The 14,368-nt window shown below is 61.4% G+C and overlaps 1 protein-coding gene across 9 annotated transcripts in view; it reads left to right on the top strand.

Moving 5' to 3' along the window:
• Positions 1–14,368, top strand: part of PPP6R2 (protein phosphatase 6 regulatory subunit 2) — a 61,844-nt gene that overhangs the window by 44,414 nt on the left and 3,062 nt on the right. For 5 of the 9 annotated variants that reach the window (XM_059887233.1, XM_024992888.2, XM_024992885.2 and 2 more), the window contains 14 exons: positions 402–514; positions 824–937; positions 1,907–2,033; positions 2,889–3,041; positions 8,609–8,812; positions 9,985–10,049; positions 11,368–11,483; positions 12,432–12,517; positions 12,652–12,732; positions 12,944–13,041; positions 13,383–13,440; positions 13,519–13,634; positions 13,718–13,839; positions 14,115–14,286. In XM_059887233.1, coding sequence (XP_059743216.1) covers positions 402–514; positions 824–937; positions 1,907–2,033; positions 2,889–3,041; positions 8,609–8,812; positions 9,985–10,049; positions 11,368–11,483; positions 12,432–12,517; positions 12,652–12,732; positions 12,944–13,041; positions 13,383–13,440; positions 13,519–13,634; positions 13,718–13,839; positions 14,115–14,286 — 1,625 coding nt within the window. The remainder of the gene's footprint in view (positions 1–401; positions 515–823; positions 938–1,906; positions 2,034–2,888; positions 3,042–8,608; positions 8,813–9,984; positions 10,050–11,367; positions 11,484–12,431; positions 12,518–12,651; positions 12,733–12,943; positions 13,042–13,382; positions 13,441–13,518; positions 13,635–13,717; positions 13,840–14,114; positions 14,287–14,368) is intronic. The other 4 variants (XM_024992886.2, XM_059887237.1, XM_024992887.2 and 1 more) reach the window with 3 other exon arrangements.

Here is a 14,368-nt window from a genome sequence, read left to right on the forward strand (position 1 = left end):
TCCCCTGTGCCACGCACGTCAGGGTTGGGCCTGTGATGCTGCCTGCTCGGAGCCGGCAGCTGAGTCTTCCTCTGATGCTGTTCATCTGCCTCAGCCTCACCCCACACGGTGCTCCCACACGGTGCTCCGCGTCAAAGAGTCTGCGTTTTCAGGGCCTTCGTATTTCCATAGAAAAGCTGAGTTCTCTGGGTTCTCTGTAGTAACTTTCCTGTTTTCATTAGCTCACAGGACTCACCCTGTGTATTAATAGCCACTTACTGATCTAAAGCAGAGACCTGGAGCAGGGTCTGCAGGGCGCACTTGCCCACCAAGGCCCAGTGTGCGCTCTTGAGGGGCGGCCAGGTCTGCACCCTGTGGGCAGAGGCTGGCCCTGAGGGTGGCTCTGCGTGCCCATCTTGCAGAGGCAGTCCAACGCTTCCCAGACGCTCTGTGACATCATCCGGCTGGGCAGGGAGCAGGGCAGCCAGCTGCTGGAGGCTCCGCAGCCAGACCCCCTCCTCACGGTGCTGGAGTCGTGAGTGTGGGCCGCAGCGCTGCGGGCCTGGGGGCGGGGGTTAGGGATGCCGCTGCCTCTGATCACTTCTCAGGAGCTCGCCCCTACCCAGGGTTACCTTGATGGGCCTCTTCCTCAGGGGAGGGGTCTCTGGGGGTCTCCTGGCAGGTCCAGAGAGTGCGGGCCCTGGGGCAGCTGTGTCCTGAGGACCCTGGGTGCTCAGCGTGAGCCCCAAGTAGGGCCCCTCTGGGGTTCAGGGTGCTGCTCCTCTGGTGGGGGTGGGGTCTGTGTGTCTCCCCACCGGGCCGTGACCGCGTGCGTGTCCTACAGGCAGGAGTGCGTGGAGCAGCTGCTGAGGAACATGTTTGATGGAGTGCAGACCGAGCTCTGCCTCGTCAGCGGGACGCAGGTGTTACTTACCCTGCTGGAGCCCAGGCGGGCGGGGTGAGTGTCCCCCGAGAGGGAAGAGCTGCCCCTTCAGTGGCCTGAGGCCCAGGGCAGTGGCTGGGCTGGGCTGTCGGCGTTTTTAATATTTTTAGTTACACAGGTAATCCTGGGGATACTTTTCTCGTTGAAAGATAAACCCTACGGCAGGGGCCAAGTCTCCTTTGACCTTCGCCATCAGTCACGTTCCCGCCTCAGCCCACAGGAAGCCCGTCTCCAGTCTGCAGAGCGTTTGTGCGCACGTGCGTCCCTGCAGCGCGTGGTGCGTGCGCACTTCCGCCTGCCCTGCCGCGCGCGCTGCTGGCGGTCTGACCCCCAAGGAGACCGCAGTCCCCTCACGTCCTTGCTCTGGAGGGGCTTCACTGCAGCCCGTGCCATTTGTTTGTTTTTTAAAGAAAGAGAAAACCAGAAAATGACAAGAAATTGACTTAGTTTCAATGGTGAGATTGTTGGCAGTTTCTCTTTCTCACTCTGGTAACCAATACATATTTATTACCTAAAACTAGAATTATGACGTTATCATCATTTTTTCTGGTTCAGCAGCCAGAATATTGATGTTTTATCTACATGAGCCCAGGGAGGCTGGGCCCTTCGCGCAGGAAGTGGGGCCTCTGGTCGAGGCCTTGCCTGCAGCGCAGGGACAGCAGCACCATTGGGAAGAGACTGCCGCTGGCTTTCTTTGGTATTTTCATCCTTTCGTGTATTTAAACATTGTATTCTATAACGACTATGTATTCCTTTTGTGACTGGAAACACTGTTTATATAAAAAAGCCAAAAGGGGGGTGTGGCCAGTCCTGTCTGTGTCTCTGGCGAAGAGGGGTCAGCAGGAAGGTCTTTGAGGCGGGAGGAGGGAGCCGAGCTCATGGGGCTGTGATGCCGCGGCCCGCCTGCCCCGCCTCCCGTGCAGTCAGCAGCCCCCCAAGACGAGCATGGGGGCATCCCTGCGTCCAGCCGCTTCTGATCCACAGGTCAGAGGGCTTGCTGGACTCCTGCTCTCAGGGACTGGACAGGCCGTGCACCGTCAGCCCTGGTGTCCTGCGTGGCATCGAGCCGCGGCTGAAGGACTTCCACCAGCTTCTGCTCAGTCCACCCAAGGTAGGCGTCCTGAGCAGAGGCGACCTTGTGGGTGGGGTTGCTGGCGAGGTGAGGACCTCATGCGTTGCCCGCAATGGCGGACACACTCAAGCCCCATCTGCTGAGTGTCTGTCTTCTCTTTCGGGAGGCCTGGGAGTAGTGCGGTTCACTGACCCCCAGATGACTCCTGCCTTCTGGTAAGGGGTTGCCCAAGGCCCAGGTACACTGTAGGCTCAGCCTCTGTGTGGGGGACACCCCGCCAAGGGTCAGGGGGTCCCCAGGGAGCCCCATAGCTCCGCTGAGCAGCTCTGGGCAGAGCTGGCGACACTGAGGAAGGCCCACTTCTTCGCCCCTTGGTCCTTCAGCATAGCCAGGGCTGCGCACCCGCCCAGCTGCTCTGGGCGGCCTCCTCTGCACCGTCTGTGCTCTCCTGTGCCGCCTGCTCTGTTTACCCACCTGCTTGTGGTCTGCTTCCCACTGGAAAGGAGGGCCTGTGAAGGCAGGGATTCTGGAGCATTCTGCTAATGAAAAGGTGGACTGCATGCAGGATGACCCTGTCACGTGGCCAGCTTTGTCATCAGTCTCCTCTGTCATGAGCTCAGGTCACACCCGTGTGGCTGGCCGGCTGAGACCAGGGGGCCCCGGGCTCCCAGCAGCAGCAGCCCGCCCGGGGCCACTCTGTGAGCCCTGAGGGAAGCGCCGAGGCTCTTCACCTGACCGACTCCCTGTCTCCTCCTGCAGACCACCTTGAGGGCTCCTCCCCGGCTAGGCCACGCCACACAGCAGTGGCCCTGGTCCTTTGACATTGGGCTCCTGAGCTAAATGAAGCCCACAGGTGGGCACAGGCTTGAACTGGCGGTGCTTCTGTGTTCACAGAAAGCAGCCATCCTGACCACCGTCGGCGTGCTGGAGGAGCCCCTGGGCAACGCGCGCCTGCACAGCGCCCGCCTCGTGGCCGCTCTGTTGCACACGGGCACACCCAGCATCAACCAGGAGCTCTGCCGGCTGGACACCATGGGGCTGCTGCTGGTGAGTGCGCCTGCGGGCACCGGTCAGGAACGGGGCCAGCCCCGGGCCAGGCCCGCCTAAGGGAGGCTGCGCTGAGACACGTCCTGCCCCCAGGCCCTGCCTCAGTGTCGGTTCACACAGGGCTGCCCTGAAAGCAGAGGTGGTGGGGAGACAGGCCTCCCCTTTCTCGTTGCTGCCTCAGAACGTTGTAGCTCTTCAGCCTGAAACAGCCTGAAGAGCCATCGTCTTCCTCCCACAAGGAGCCACCTTGGAACTGGGCCTGAAGGACCGCCTGCCTCAGGCAAAGTCCCTGGGCTTTGCTGTGACCGTGGAGCTCAGACGTGGGTCAGAGGGCAGCTGGGAAAGGCCTCATTTCCGCTCCCCTCCTCGAAAGCAGATTCTCTCTCTCCTACTTTTCACTTTTCTTTGATCCTGGCAAAACACCCACATATAACGTGAGATACACCGTTGCAGCAACTGTCACTGATGTGGTTCGTTGCTCACGTTGTGGTACAGCCGTCACCTCTTGGTCCAGGCCGTGCTCATCTTCTCAGACTGACCGTCACACACTCGGTCCTCCTCCTCCCACCCTCCCCGGCCCCACCCTCCTGCCTCCTGTCTGTGGCTCTGACTGGCCCACTGGCCTGTGTGGCTGGGCTCTGGCCTCTGTGCTCCTTCTGCTTGTTTCACTTCGGGTGATGTCACCTCTGCTGTAGCGCGTGTTGTAGTCTCTTTCTTTTAAGGTGGAATGATAGTTCGTTTTGTAGATTACGTTCTGTTTATCCATCCACACACAGATGGACAATGGGTCGCTTCCACATTTTGGCCATTTTTTAAACTAATTTGTATACTTAGTTTTCATTTGGGTCACGAGGCATGGCGTGTGGGGTCTTAGTTCCCCGACCAGGGGTCAGACCTGTGCCCCCTGCTTTGGAAGTAGACTGCCACAGAAGTCCTCGTTATGGCCATTTTAAATAATGCTCCTGTTCAGTTGCTCAGTTGCGTCTGACTCTTTGTGACCGCATGGACTGCAGCACGCCAGGCCTCCTTGTCCATCACCAACTCCCGGAGTTTACTCAGACTCATGTCCATAGAGTCAGTGATGCCAGCCAACCATCTCACCCTCTGTTGTCCCCTCCTCCTCCTCCTTCAGTCTTTCACAGCATCAGGGTCTTTTCCAATGAGTCAACTCTTCGCATGAGGTGGCCTAAGTATTGGAGCTTCAGCCTCAGCATCAATCCTTCCAATGAACACCCAGGACAGATTTCCTTTAGGATGGATTGGTTGGATCTCCCTGCAGTCCAAGAGACTCTCAAGAGTCTTCTCCAACACCACAGTTCAAAAGCATCGATCCTTCAGCCCTCAGCTTTCTTTGTGGTTCAACTCTCACATCCATACACGAGTACTGGAAAAACCATAGCCTTGACTAGATGGATCTTTGTTGGTAAAGTAATGTCTTTGCTTTTTAACATGCTTTCTAGGTTGGTCGTAACTTTGCTTCCAAGGAGCAAGCGTCTTTTAATTTCACGGCTGCAGCCACCATCTGCAGTGATTTTGGAGCCCCAAAAGATAAAGTCTGTCACTGTTTCCACTGTTTCCCCATCTATTTGCCATGAAGTGATGGAACCAGATGCCATGATCTTAGTTTTCTGAATGCTGACTTTTAAGCCAACTTTTCCACTCTCCTCTTTCATCAAGAGTCTCTTTAGTTCTTCTTCACTTTCTGCCATAAGGGTGGTGTCATCTGCATGTCTGAGGTTACTGATATTTCTCCCAGCAATCTTCATTCCAGCTTGTGCTTCATACAGCCCAGCGTTTCTTAAGATATACTCTGCACATAAGTTAAACAAGCAGGGTGACAATATACGGCCTTGACGTACTCCTTTTCCTGTTTGGAACCAGTCTGTTGTTCCATGTCCAGTTCTAACTTGCTTCCTGACCTCCACGAAGATTTCTCAGTAGTCAGGTCAGGTGGTCTGGTGTTCCCATCTCTTTCAGAATTTCCCACAGTTGGTTGTGCTCCACAACAAGGTAGGGTCAGCGGTGGCCTGCTGCAGGGACGGGCTCTGGGTGCAGCAGACCTGGGTGTGGCACAAGCCCTCTTGGAGGAGGTCGCCCTAACCCCACCACAGAGCCTCCAGAACTTACACAGGACTCGGGAAGCAGGCTCTGGGAGGGCGCAAACAGAACCTGGTGCGCCAGGACCCGGGAGAAAGGAGTGGTGCCCCCACGAGAGACTGACCCAGCCTTGCCCGTGAGTGTCCAGGCGTCTCTGGTGGAGGCGTGGGTCGCAGCTGGCCTGCTCAGGGTCGGGGGCGCTGAGTGTGGCGGTGCCTGCATGGGACCTTTTGAAGGAGGTCTTATCTTCATCACTTCCACCATAGTTTGGCCCCGGGTTAAATAACAGGGAAGGAACACAGCCCTGCCCATCAACAGAAAATTGGATTAAAGGTTTACTGAGCATGACCCCACCCATCAGAACAAGAGCCAGTTTCCCCCTCAGTCAGTCTCTCCCATCAGGAAGGTTCCCTAAGCCTCTTATCCTCATCCATCAGAGGGCAGACAGACTGAAAACCACATCACAGAAAACTAGCCAGTCTGCTCTCACGGACCACAGCCGTGTCTAATTCAGTGAAACTATGAGCCATGCCGTGTAGGGCCACCCAAGATGGACGGGTCACGGTGGAGAGTTCTGACAAAACGTGGTCCAGTGGAGAAGGGAATGGCAAACCACTTCAGTATTCTTGCCTTGAGAACCCATGAAAATGCTCCTGTAACTGTGGGTGTGTAAGAAATCTGAATGCCTGCTCTCATTGCATCCCCAGGGGTGGAGTTGATGGAGCACATAGTAATTCTGTGTTCAGCTGTTGGAGGCAGTGGGATTCGCACCAGCAATTCCTTCACAGCCTCACTTACACGCACTTTCTGCTTTTTTGATAATAGCCATTCTGACGGGTTTCAGGTGGCATCTCACTATTTTGTGTCTTTTTAATAAGTGTATTTCTGTGTTTGGCTACACTGGGTCTGAGTGGCTGTGGGGGCCGCTCTCCAGCTGTGGTGCACAGGCTTTTCATCGTGGTGGCGTCTCGTCACAGAGCTCAGGCTTCAGTAGCTGCGGTGCTCAGGCTCACCTGCCCCGCAGCATGTGGGGTGTTCCTGGATCAGGGGCTGAACCTGCGTCTTCTGTGTTGGCAGGTGGATTCTTTACCACTGTTACCAGGGAAGCCCCACCTCCCCTTTTTTTTTTTTTTTCATATTTATTTGGTTGTGTCAGATCTCAGTTACAGAATGCAGAGTCTTTAATTGTGTTGCAAGGGCTCAGCAGTTGCGGTGCAGACTCAGCTGCCCCTTGGCATATGGGATGTTATTACTAGTTCCCCGAGCAGGGAGCAAACCCATGGCCCCTGCATTGGAAGACAGGTTCCTAACCACTGGGCCACCAGGCGCGTCCTCTGTGTTTTGATTTGTGTTTCCCGGTGACGCAGTGGTAAATCCACCTGCCAATCCGGGAGGCACCAGAGACACAAGTTCAGTCCCTGAGTTGCAGAGATCCCTGGAGTAGGAAATGGCAACCCACTCCAGTATTATCTGGAAAATCCCGTGGACAGAGGGGCCTAGTGGACCATACAGCCCATGGGGTCCCACAGAGTTGGTGGTGACTGAGCAGCTGAGCGCGCCTCACGCTGGCAGTCGGTGATGTTGGGCGTCTTGTCATGTGTCTTGCTGGCCGTTTGAGTATCTTTTGGAGAAATGTCTCTTCACGTCCTCTGCCCATTTTGAATTGAGATGTTTGTTTTCTGTTGTTGTTGAATTGAAGAAGTTCTGTATGTTTTCTGACGCTAACCTCTTAGATGTATGATTTGCGTTCTTTTTTCCTGTCGTGTGAGTTGACAGTCTCTTGATAGTGTCCTTGGACTCACATAAGGTTTCCATTTCGATCAAGTTCGGTTTATCTTTTTTTCCTTTTGTTGCCTGAGCATTTGGCGTCACACCTGTACCTAAGAGCCTGGCCAAACCCACTGTCCTGCATCCTCCCGCTGGGTTTTCTTCTAAGAGCGTTTACGTCTAAGTTTTTTTTTTTTTTTTTATGTCTAAGTTTTTCCGGGTCTTTGGTCCATTTGAGTTGGTCTGCGTGTGCAGCGTGCGTCGGAGGCGGCTCCACTGTCCCGCGCGGCCGGCCCAGCAGCGACCGTCGTGTTCTCAGCATCGGTGTCGTGTGTGTGGTGTCAATTCTGTGCTCCTGTGCACGTTCACCACCAGAGGCGGTTTCCACCTGTCACCGTGAGGAAAACGCATTGCATTTTGTCAGATGCTGCCTCAGCGCCGGCTGAGCTGGCTGTGTAGGTTTGTCCCGTCATTCTGTCCCTGTGGCGTGTCACACCGCCTTGCGTGTGGCGCCGCGCCCGTGTGTTGGGGGATTTACCCGCCTAGTCACAGCACGCCGTTGTTGCTGCTGCGTTGTTCGTCCCCGTGGAGGTTTCTGCCTTGCTGCTCATCAGGATGTAGGGCTGTAGTTTTCTTCCCCGTGATGACTGGTGTGGGCATGCTCTCCTCAGGATGGAGCAGGTAGCACGTGCCCCCCTCCTCTTCAGTTCTTTGGGAAGCTTTGAGCAGATTGGTGGTGTTCTTTCCTCTTTAAATGTCTGGTGGAACTCACCAGTGAAGTCGTGTGGTCTGTGTAGGGAGGTGGTTCTGACTCTGTTGAAGATGAAGCAACCTCCCTGTCACCCAAGGTCACACAGGCAGAGGATGTGAAGCCTGGAGACTGCATCTCTGGAGCAGAGCTGTGCAGGCCCACAGGCTGCCTCCTTTTATCCAGCTCCTTCCACCCCCCGGCCTGGAAGAAGGCCCCAAACCCACCCTGGGGTGGCGTGTGCCCCGTCCCCCCGCCCCGTCTCTCCACCCTGCGCACCTGGCTTCCTTCCGTGGGGGCAGTAGGGGGTCTGGACGCTGGCTGCTGTGAGCCCTGCTGGGTGTGAGGTGGCCACGGGGCGTGGGTGAGGGTGCCCGTTCCCCGCCTCGCCGGTGCGGCCTGCTCACCTCAGGCAAGTCTGGAGGAGGCCTCGAGAGAGAAGCCACTGCCCATTCAGCTGCCAGGGGCTTCCAACCCAGGCCCCTGGGGAATGTCCACACGGGCGCCTGTTCATGGCCCCCCCGGGGGTGGAGAATTGCTCACGCTCCCAGTGATTTGTGGGTCAAAGATAATAAAAGAAGGATGATAAAAATATGACATAGCAAAACGTGTATCGTGTAGTGGAGGTGATTTTACAGGAAACTTGCAGCTTCATGGAGACACACCCGAGAGGGAGTAAGGCTGAGTTGCCATGGGCCAAACCTCCCACTTAGGGCGGGGAAAACAGACCCACAGGAAGCGGTCAGACAGGAGCAGAGATTAGAGACAGAAGCACGGCCTGGGCTGGATGGGGAGGGGTTGCAGGTGGCTCTTTGCAGAAGTTGCTAGAAGCCCTGCAGCCAGATGTCAGGGCGGAGTGGGAGGGGGGCAGTGTGGGAGGCGGCCAGACAGTGGGGCCCCTCAGGCTCCGCCCACAGGAGACAGCCTGGGTGCGTCCCTCGTCCCATCTCTGCAGGACCTGTTTTTTAAGTACACTTGGAATAACTTCCTGCACCTCCAAGTGGAGCTCTGCATAGCCGCCATCCTGTCCCACGCTGCCCGGGAGGACAGGGCCGCAGCCAGTGGACCCGAGGACGCGCTGGAGCCTCCACCCTCCAGTGGGGACCCAGCAGCCCCCCAGCCTGCCAGCAGCCTCCCTGAGGGCACCATGGTGACCCACGTAAGTCCAGCTGGGGTCATGTGGGTTGCCGTGTCCTGCCAGTCTCTGTGTGTCCTGTGTGCCCTGAGGTCCACCCAGGCTGTGTGCACACGCAGTGCTGTGGGCCTTGTGTTCTGTCCTTAACCCTCACGTGATGTGGGTGGGCTGCTCTGCTTTTAAAACCACGAGACGGGAGATCACAAAGAAGGCGTCCACACTTGCCAGACCCCAGTGCTCGTGGGTGGAGGGTCTGGGAGGGGTGCCGAGGAGCCCTGATGCTGCCCGAGTTGGCTCATCTGGGCTGTGGTGGCGAGTGGCCCCCAGATGACGTCTTTGCTGCGGCAGGAGTGCCCGGGGAAGAGCAAACGCGCCTTGATCCTTATGGGGGGCTTTCTGGGGCTGTGAGCCTCTGGGGAGAGTGGCGGCCCTGCATGGCTCTCCCGTCTTTCCCGATAGCCCGAGGCCCCCGGGATCGGCCTTCTGGGGGCTGCAAGCCCTGCGTGGCCAGTGCCAGGCCTGCAGGGAGTTGGTCTAAGTGCTCCTTGGCGCTCACTAAGGAGGGGAGGGAAGAGCAGAACGTGGCACACGTGGTCCCCAAGCCAAGGAGCCCGGCGGTACACTCTGGGCCCCGGGAGTCAGCCGTGCTGCCCCCCCGTGGGTGATGCGAGGCCGGGACGGGAGGGGCTGGGCAGGGGGCCCCTGGGTCTGTGGCCAGAGTCCTGGGAGGGAGTCCTGAGGGGCCACACCTGCGGACCTGACCTGGGCGACAGCAAAGGCAGCGTCAGTGGGGAGAGCGTCACAGGGCGAGGGGGCGGCGCTCGGGCCCTCCCAGACGGTGCGACTGCGACCGAGACCCAGCACAGACTCTCCGGGCAGGGAGCTGTGAAGGGCTAGAAGCGGGGCAGCCCCGGCTAGTGGCCTCCGTCCTGAACAGGGAAAGCAGGGGCGTGGCCAGCGGGAGGCGGCGGCCGAGGGGAGGGGATGGGGTGGAACGCGGGTCTGCTTGTGGTGGCCCTGGGTGGCACCTGCCCGGGGCTGTGGCGGGAACCCTAGGGCTGGGCTCTGATGTCAGGTGTGCCCACAGGGAGCTCGGGGCTGGCGTGTCCGCGTGCTGCCTGCTGAGCCCACTCAGCCCGGGGGTGGGCGGACAGGGCGTGCTGCCCGCTGACCTGACCGCTGCCGCCTGTCCCCAGCTGTTCCAGAAGTGCTGCCTGGTCCAGAGGATCCTGGAGGCCTGGGAAGCCAACGACCGCACGCAGTAAGAGCGGGGCTGCGGGGAGGCCTCGTTTCCAAGCGCAGGTCCCACTGCCGGGGGCAGCTGTGCTGCTGGCGGGGCTGAGGCGCACTCAGGGTCTTGCTTCTTGAGGCCTGCTTGCCTGGCTTTGGGGCCCCGCACCTGCTCAGCAGCGGAGACCCCGGTCCTGTGTTCCACACCCTCTCAGGTCCCTGTGCTGGCCTCCAGCCGTGGCGCTCACGGAAGCCTTAAACCCTGGACAGAGCATCCAGGCCACTCCCTGCCTCCTCCCTGCCCCTCCTGGCCTTTGGTCACTTTGATGGGCTGGGGCCTCTCTGAAACGAGCAGGTGGTGTCGCCCGCCGCTTGGGTGTGGTGACACCCAAGGTCTTGGCTGCTTGGGTACCTGGTGTGGCTGCAGGGTCCAGTGGGCCACCCGGTCCCCCTCGGCTCCCACTCTGCCTTCCTGAGGGTGCTCTGGGTGGGCATCTCTGTGACCTCACCTGGTTCATCCTTCCCATCCTGCTGTGCCGGACCCACAGAGCTGCGTCCGTTCTCACGGAGCCCCAGGCACGGTGGGGCCACCCTGGCTTCCCCTGGGCCCGGGTGTGGGGACTCGGGAGGCCTGTGCTAGGTCTCCTCCTCTGTTTTGCGTGTTGGTACACACGTGTGTACCTGTGTCAAGAAATGGCTCAGTGCTGTTAACCGAGGAGTCTCTGAGCCCCAGGAAGCAGCAGACAGGTGTGTGACGCCTCAACCCAGCTCTCCCATGTCCTGAGCAGCTTGCTCACAGGCCTCCACCTTCGTCCGGCTTCGCCTCTGGGCCGGTTCCTCCCAGTCTCCTGACCCTCTTCCCCTGCCGGGGGCCCACCGGGTCAGCACCCTCAGTGCGCTCTCTGGCTGTCACTGGACTGAGCAGAGAGAACTCGGTGCAGAGCAGGTGCCGTCCCCCGGGACTCAGGGCTGCCTTTCCGACTGCAGAGAGCCTGCGTCTTCCCGTCCTCTGCTGTCGGCCACCTGGGGGCAGAGAAGAGGTTGAGGAAGGGCCATGTGGGCGTGCTGGTGGCCGCCAGCCAGGGCAGGGACAGCCACTCCTGCTGCTGCCCACTGCTGGTCCCCGGTTGGCCCTCAGTCCCCCTGGATCCCGGAACGCCCTGGAGCAGCTCTCGCGGCCCTGACCCGACGCTAGTGTGCGGGGCCTCTGGCTGTGCGAAGTTGGGAGTGGGGGCCACTGGCGCCAAGTATGTGCTGCTCAACGAGCTCCATGGGGAGGAGCCCTGTGGGAGGTGGTGGCCGACGCTGGGCCTCGCCGGGCCCTGCCGACCTGATACTCCCTCTCCTAGGGCAGCGGGTGGCATGAGGCGTGGGAACATGGGCCACCTCACCCGGATCGCCAACGCGGTGGTGCAGAACCTGGAGGGGGGCCCCCTGCAGAGCCAGGTCAGCGAGGTCTTCCGAGGTGAGCGCCTCCAGGCCCGGGTGTCGCTGCCCGCGGTGCCCCCTGCACTGTGGCCTTCAGCGGGTGGGACTGGCCCTGCTGCTGGACGGTCAGCTTGCCTCCCACGGGTGACGTTCCCATTGGGCCTGGGCCGGAGTCGGTTCCCTGCCGAGCCCTGCACCCCCGCCTGTGCGGTTCGTAAGAGCAGCCCGGAGCCCTGTGGGGCCCCCTCTCATCGCGGTCTGCGGCCTCTCCACCTGGGGCTGCTGCGTGCCCCTTGCATGTCCTGGACGCCACTCTGCAGCTCCCAGCACCGTGTCCTGGGCTGAGCTGGGGGGCCTGAGGGGGTTCAGATGGGAGAAGGTGAGCAGCCTGGCCTCTCGGGGAGGAGGACAGCATGTCCCAAGCAGTGGGTGCCAGCAGGGGCGTGCACTCAGGGTGACGGGGGTGAGTGCACAGGAGCCAGGCCCAAGGCCTGAGGGCACTGAGGGGCTGTGGCGCGGAGGCTGAGGACAGGGCCGGCCCAGGGCGAGGGGGTGCGGGGGCGCACTGAGCAGGCGCGCGCCATCGGGAGCCCTGGCCAGCTGTGCGTGCCGTCTGGCCCTTGAGCCCGCGGGTGTGGGGAGCTGCCTTGCCGACGTGCAGCTGGTCTTTCACACGCGTACGGCCTTGGCGTGCCCTGCCAGGCACCTCCACAGTGGTCTCCGCCGTGGCCCACACAGCCAGGGACAGCTGTGAGCTAAGCAGCTGGGGGCCTCAGATACCTGCGAGGCGCTCAGTCCCTGGTGGGCTGGGTCAGTGCCTCTCATGGAGCCGCGCGTCCCTGATGGCCCTGTGTAGGGGGCGGGTGTCGGGGCCCAGAGCTCCCTGGGAACACGTGCCCACGGGCTCGGGCCTGTGAGGCCAGGATGGGTGCGCGCTGCTGCGGGGTTCCGGAGACCAGGGGCTCAGTGCGCGGCCTTCCCACAGGGCTCCCGGCGGACTGCCGCGGGCGCTGGGAGAGCTTCGTGGAGGAGACACTGTCGGAGGCCAACCGCAGGAACGCGGTGGACCTGGTGAGCGGGCCCGGCCTCCGGGCAGAGCTCTGCGGGCCCCGCGGTCCCACCTGGCCTGGGCTCACGGGGCTGCCCGTGCACAGGGCTGGGGCGGCGGGGTGCCCGCTCACGCCTGCCCGCCCTGGCCGTTGCAGGTGAGCACACACCACCTTCACCCCTCGAGTGAGGATGAGGACATGGAGGGCGTCCTCCCCAGCGAGCTGTCGCTGCAACAGGTGCGTGCGGCCAGGCTTCTGTGTCCCCACAGCACCTCGCTCTGCGCGCCACCAGAGCTGCAGGTGGGGCTGGCGGGGGGGCCCCCGGGCACTCTGCGTCCACGGGACCCTTGGGCCTATGTGGACGTGGCCGCCTTGGGCGCCCCTCCGAGGGGCAGGAGCTGGGAGAAGCCGCTGAGGGCGTCTCCTGAGAGCAGCCGGCCCTGTCCAGGCGTTCTCCGAGTACCAGGTCCAGCAGATGACGGCCACCTTCGTGGACCAGTTTGGCTTCAGCGATGAGGAGTTTGCTGAGCAGGACGACAGCGTCAAGTGAGCCAGCAGCCTGTGCCCACCTCCCTCGTGCCCTCCGCGTCCTCGGTGCCTGTGGGCGGGAGCCGGGTGCCGCTTGGCCTCACCAGGTCCCCGGCCTGCGGTCAGCGCTGCTCAGGCTGTCCACCACCTCCTCAGCTGGATGCACATGTAACCCCAGGGTCTGGAGGTGCCCTCAGGGGAGGGTGGGGCAGGTGGGGCGGGTGGGGCAGGTGGGGCGGGTGGGTTGCCCTTGGCTGTGAGCCTGCAGCGTGGCGCCCCTGTCCCCGCCCCTCAGGTCCAGGCGGGGCCACCTCCCACCCCTTCTGGTGGAGGTGACGGTGTCCCTGCTGTCCCCGCAGCGCCCCGTTTGACAGGATTGCGGAGATCAGCTTCACCGTCGACGCTGATGACGACAGCGTGAGTCCGCGGGGTCTCTGGGAGGCGGCCAGGCTGTGCAGGCACGAGGCCAGGGGGCCCACGTGTGCTGTCCCACAGCCGGGCGCCGCGCTGTTCGAGGCTTGCTGCAGCGACCACATCCAGCCCTTCGACGAGGACGACGATCTCTGGGAGGCCGAGGAGACGCACCGTGCGGCCCGTGTGACCAGAGCCAGGTGGGCCCCAGACACGCCACCCCGCCCGCCCCTCCTCAGCCCCGCCCCGCCGCGGGGAGGGCAGCTGACTCCTCTCCCCCCAGGTTCGGGGGCCCCCACGCCTCAGAGCGCTGCCCAAAGGACGGCCCGGAGCGCCGAGGCCAGGGTGCAGGCGAGGGCGTGGGCGCAGTTCAGGCAGGCTCACCATGTGAGGGCGGCTCAGAAGGTAGGTGATGGGGCTGCAGGGGGTTTTGGTGGAGACGCAGAGACAAAGGGTCTGATGACCCTGCCCTGCAGCAGACACCTTCAGCCCCTGATGGTCTCTGGGTGGACCCCGGAGCCACCCTCTGGCCACGCCGTCCTGGCTAGGGTGGGTGTCCCAGGGACTCTGGGGGAGGCACGCCTGCCCCCCTGCTGCTGGGCCTCCACGGTCACGCCTGGACCCCAGGGCAGGGCCGGTCTGCCTGCTGGACGAGGGCATGGGCGTCCTGTCTCCCCCAGCAGGCTCCTCATGGGCTGTGTTTGATGGGCCAGTGACTCCCATGGCCGCCAGCCCTGCCCCAGCAGTGGCCCGGGACGTGGGCTCCAGTGTGTGGGCAGCCGGCTCCCCCAGCACCTCTGCTCCAGAGGAGAAAGGCTGGGCCAAGTTTGCCGACTTCCAGCCTTTCTGTTGGTGAGGCGGGCGCTGGGGGGAGCGGGGGCCCGGCTGCCTGAAGCCAGGTCTCCTGGCTCAGGCTGAGTGTCGGCCTCGTCCA

The sequence above is a fragment of the Bos taurus genome, chromosome 5 (genome assembly GCF_002263795.3).
Source record: "Bos taurus isolate L1 Dominette 01449 registration number 42190680 breed Hereford chromosome 5, ARS-UCD2.0, whole genome shotgun sequence".
In the NCBI taxonomy this organism is placed as follows: domain Eukaryota; kingdom Metazoa; phylum Chordata; class Mammalia; order Artiodactyla; family Bovidae; genus Bos; species Bos taurus.